Source organism: Heterocephalus glaber, unplaced genomic scaffold (genome assembly GCF_053883595.1).
Source record: "Heterocephalus glaber isolate CG9 unplaced genomic scaffold, H.glaber_assembly_v1.0 deba00001805, whole genome shotgun sequence".
Classification (NCBI taxonomy): Eukaryota; Metazoa; Chordata; class Mammalia; order Rodentia; family Bathyergidae; genus Heterocephalus; species Heterocephalus glaber.
Window position 1 is genome coordinate 917960 of NW_028258480.1, and position 4980 is coordinate 922939.

At 38.8% G+C, this 4980-nt stretch overlaps 1 protein-coding gene across 1 annotated transcript; it reads left to right on the plus strand.

Moving 5' to 3' along the window:
• The first annotated feature begins 263 nt into the window (after positions 1-263).
• On the plus strand, positions 264-1292 carry LOC147820737 (olfactory receptor 9G4-like). The gene has a single exon (XM_087203601.1). The coding sequence runs from the start codon at positions 281-283 to the stop codon at positions 1217-1219; it is 939 nt and encodes a 312-aa protein (XP_087059727.1). The 5' UTR covers positions 264-280; the 3' UTR covers positions 1220-1292.
• Positions 1293-4980: the final 3688 nt, after the last annotated feature.

Sequence of the window (4980 nt, forward strand, 5' to 3'; positions counted from 1 at the left end):
CTGAGTTTTCTCTTTCTCACCTGTTGATAAGAAGCTGGCCCGGAATTAAACAATTAATGCCTGAAAGCTCTAGTTTTAAAACCAAATTCTGATTCCAACTCTAATTGTCTTCCAAAGTTACAGATTGAAGTCCAATACTTCTACACAGTAAGGAGGAGGAGTCCATACACCTGCTCATAATTGTTAAGTTGGTGACATGTTGTTCACATTGTGTAATCAAAAGCATCATTGAGTTCTTTTTTCTTTGCCACAGGACAAACAGGATTTCCCCTTGGCAGACATGGACCTGGGAAATCACACGGCCCTGACGGAGTTCATCTTGTTGGGCATCTCAGCAGACCCACACTGGCAGCTAATCATATTTGCAATATTTCTCATGCTCTATTTAGCAACCATGGCAGGAAACTTGACCCTGGTTGTCTTAATCCGGATTGACCCCCGGCTGCACACACCTATGTACTTTTTCATTGGCAGCCTGTCTTTTTTGGACTTCTGGTATACCTCCGTGTACACCCCCAAAATCCTGGCCAATTGTTTCTCTGAAGATAAACGCATTTCCTTGGCAGGGTGTGGGGCTCAGTTCTTCTTCTCCTGCTTTGCTGCTTATACTGAGTGCTATCTGTTATCAGCCATGGCCTACGACCGCTACATGGCAATTGGTAGCCCACTCCTGTATTCAGGTATCATGTCCACCACTCTCTGCACTGGCCTTATTGCTGGCTCCTACACAGGAGGGCTGCTGAATGCCATGGCCCACACTGCCAACACTTTCCGGCTGAGCTTCTGTGGTCAAAACATCATTAACCACATTTTTTGTGATGTGCTGCCATTGATCAAAATATCCTGTACAGATACCCGCGTCTCTGTGAAAGTCCTTTCCAGTCTGGTGGGCTTCACTGTCCTCTCCTGTCTTCTTGTCATCCTCATTTCCTATTTCAAAATCCTCCTGGCTATCCTGAGGATCCGCTCAGCCTCAGGCAGGCGCAAGGCTTTCTCCACCTGTGCTTCCCACCTGGTCTCTGTCACCCTATTCTATGGCTCCCTGCTCTTTGTGTACTCAACCCCAAGTTCCAGCTACTCCCTGGAGAGGGACAAAGTGGCTGCTCTCTTCTACACCATCATCAACCCCCTGCTCAACCCTCTCATCTACAGTTTGAGAAACAAAGATGTCAAAGAAGCCTTCAGGAAAGTGATGCAGACCATACGACCACAAGCATGAAGGTCATCTTGTTTACTTTATTGTGATTTACCAGTCCTCACTTGTATATGTTTGTATGCATTTCTGTATTTCAATTAATTTTGACAAGTTATTCTTGTAATAACAAAATATCCGGCAAACCACTCTTTCATCATCATCATTGTTATTCCCTTGTGATATATCCTATTTAGACTCAATGATACTGGGGTATTTTAAATTCTGCAATATGTTGCTTGCCTCATTGCAGTACTAGATTTTAGCAAAATTCATCCTTTTGGCTTTTTTGAGGTCTTGCAAACAGAAAGTATGGATTGAGTGGTTCTCCTTCAAATATTTGACTTTGATGTTTTGTGAGCAAATTTTGTTGAATAAGTAAACAGTATGAAATGGGTAGAGTACTGAAAATTTGCTTAAGGTTGTGCAAATATTAGTTTCAAAGGAATGTATCCTCTAAATCTCTTCCTAAAGTACTAATTGAATGGATATCATATATTTATGAAAGTCTTGTACTTTCTACATTAACATAATGATTGACAAAGTGTTTAAGAGTTGTTCAGATTTAAAGAAATAAAATCATTTTAAATTCACCACGAAAGATCTATTTTTAAAGACTTAGCAGAAAAGTGTTCGCTGGCACAGAGTGACACACCTAATATTACTTGCCTTGAAGGCACACCACAAGGGGAAAATCATGGCATAAATTCCAAAAATAAAGTGAAATAAACCAACAAGCAAATAATTCAAGTAACTCAAACAACTCAAATAACTCAAATAACTCATGTATTCTAGACCTGATGTTTGTTTGACTCTACCAGATGAATTTATGTAGAAACAGGGAGCTCCATATTTACCATATGGCAGGAGTCAGTTGATATTGTATTTGATACTCTTCATTGCATTACAATTTAAAGATATCAATTATATGTTACAGTGGAGAAGTTTACAGCTCAGAGATTAAAACTTTGTCATTGAGATAAATAAAGCAGGCCTGATGCTAGTTACTCATCCTCTGCATTATTTCTGAAATTCCCCCTGCCTTGGTTTTCTAATTCTTGCACTTTTTGATCAAAACTTTTCTTACATTCCTTCTTACCTCAGCACTTAGTGTTTGACAAGAAGAATTGAGGTGGAACCTATTACTCTCTACAATCTACACAATGTTACATTTGCTTCCTCATAATATTCAAAACAGAAAGAAGAAATTGAATCAATGGTAGGGGAGAGAATCAAATAAAATGAGAACCTTAAGGATTCCCAGGAGTATTTCATATTCTTCCTTTTTGCAAAAGAGATCTGCATTCTGTTTCTCAAAAACGGTATTATTATATGTGTCCATGGGAGGAAAAGGAGAAAGGAAAGAAGGGAAAGGAAAAATTATGAGAAAAGTAAAAAATGGAAACAAAATCTTTGTAAATAGGGAAGGGTGGAGGGGGTGAAAGCATCACAGGGAATGGAGCAAAAAATAAGAACAAAAATATATCATGTACAAGTACATGTAAATGTATTGTATACCTAAAATGTACCAATAAAAGAATTTACACCAAAAAAAACTGTATTACTACAAAATAGAAACTGTATTCTATACTTTACATTATAGTCTGATTATTAGAACAAAACAAATGAACTAATACAAAGAAACAGTCTTCCTGTTTCTAATTGATGAAAATTACTGTTTTCTTTTAAAATCCAGCCTGCTAAATTCCTGAAGCAGTCTACTGTCCCTAGCACTGCTCAGAGAAATCCAGGCTAATATGGAGTTTAGATGAGTGCAGAACTTGATTCCTCAACTGATACCAAGGGAGGGCATGTCAGTACTGAACCCAGGAGATATGGCCAACACTCGCCAGGTGTCTTGCCCACTTTATGCATGAAAGAAGTGTTTTCTGAGCCTCAATGTATTCATCACTCAGGAATGCTGAATGCTGTTGGGTGAATTTATGCATTTTTTTTCTCACCAACTACTTCTTCCCCACTATGTGCTGTCCTCAAACCTGGGATAGAGCAGTGAGGATGATAGAACTCACCTGTATTTAATGAAGCCTTTATTCTAGAAGGCAGAGATACATAATTAAAAAGTGAAGATTTTTTCAGTTATTGCTCAAAGTTAGTAGTAAAATAAAACTAGTTGATAAGACAAAGGTAAACTAGGAGATGAGTTGGTTCAATTATCTACTGTAACAAGAAAACGAATAGTGCTAGTAAGATGGACAAACACCTTTAAGAGGCATTTTCAGAGAAAAACACGTTAATGACCAGTAAGTATAAAAAGCAGTTCAACAACACTAATCACCAGTGAAATATGAATTAAAAGCACAATGAAATATCCCATTATGCACCTTACAATGACTCTGATTTAGAAAATGAAAGTTAATCTTGGGGAAGGTATAGAGTAAAGGAAACGTGTATACCACTGGAAGGAAAGTAAATTAGTGGAGCCACATTGGAAAACAGTATGGAGGATTAGTTTAAAGATCAAAATTAGAACTATGATTCAGCAATTCTACTTCTGGTTATATATCTGAAAGAACTGAAATCATTATGCAGCAAAAGAAAACTTCAATCTGTGCTCATTGCAGCTTTACACACAATATCCAAGATATCTCCACAAACAAAGCATCCATGAGAGGGTGAATGGAAGAAGAAATGTTATGTATACATGATAGTGTACTCCAAAGCTCTTAAAAACAAAAAAGTTATATCGTTGGTGACAAATGGGTATCTGTGGAAGATTTATGATAAGAAAAACAATCCTGTGTGACCTCACTGATACATGGAATGTAGAACCAATAGAAGCAGAATGTAGAATGGGAATGAGCACAGGCTGAGGTTGGGGTAGGTGGTGGGAAAAGACCACATATCGGTGAAAGGGTGCAGAGACTATGTAGACAGGGAGAGCAAATTCTGATGCTGTAATGCACAGCACATTGCCTGTAGTAAACAATAATATGCGTTTCAAAATGGCTAAAGCAGAGATTTGAAGTGTTCATTCTTACTACAAAGAAATGATAAAACAGGAGGTGCTGGATATAATAATTAGCCTAATTTAATTCATCTGTCATATACAAAATCCCACTGCACCCCATAATTATATATAAGTATTTGTGGATTAAAATCAAAGAAAAACTAAATGGAAATACATTGGACAATGGGAGAAAAATTCCCTTTCCCTCTTCCCAGCTTCAAGTGGGCAAGCACTCAAGGCCCATGAGAAAGAAGTGAGAAGCACCCTGTGCTTAAGAAGATGATGGGAAGATCTTCTCCCATCACCACAGAGGAAGTGGTCGCCTCAGATGCTAGGCAGGGTCCTTTGCACATTTATTATAAATCCCAGTGTAGGACTAGGTTGAGAAATCAGGATCAGATTTCAATGAAGTAGGCTAAAACTTATCTGATAAGGTCATATAAAGATTTGATGCTTCTTTCCCTTCCTTCATTGTTTACAGTTTTGAATTTCTAAAATCGAATTTGGAGTTATTTATCCCTGCAGCTGGCTCTGGAGTGTCCCCAAAGGCTCCTATGTTCCATGCTTGGTCCCCAGGCAGGTGTCATTGGGAGGTGTTGGAAATTCTGAGGGATCCGGTTTAGTGGGAGACATTTGCGTCCCTAGAGGTGTGGAGCCTATGGAGTCTCTCTCTCTCTTTCACTTCCTGTCCACGAGGTGAGGAGCCACGATCCACCGCTGCCATGCTGAAGCCCAAAGCAACAGGGCCAGACAGACATGGACTGAAACCTCTACAGCTGTGAACCAAAGTAACCTTTCTCTCTTCATAACACAATTATCT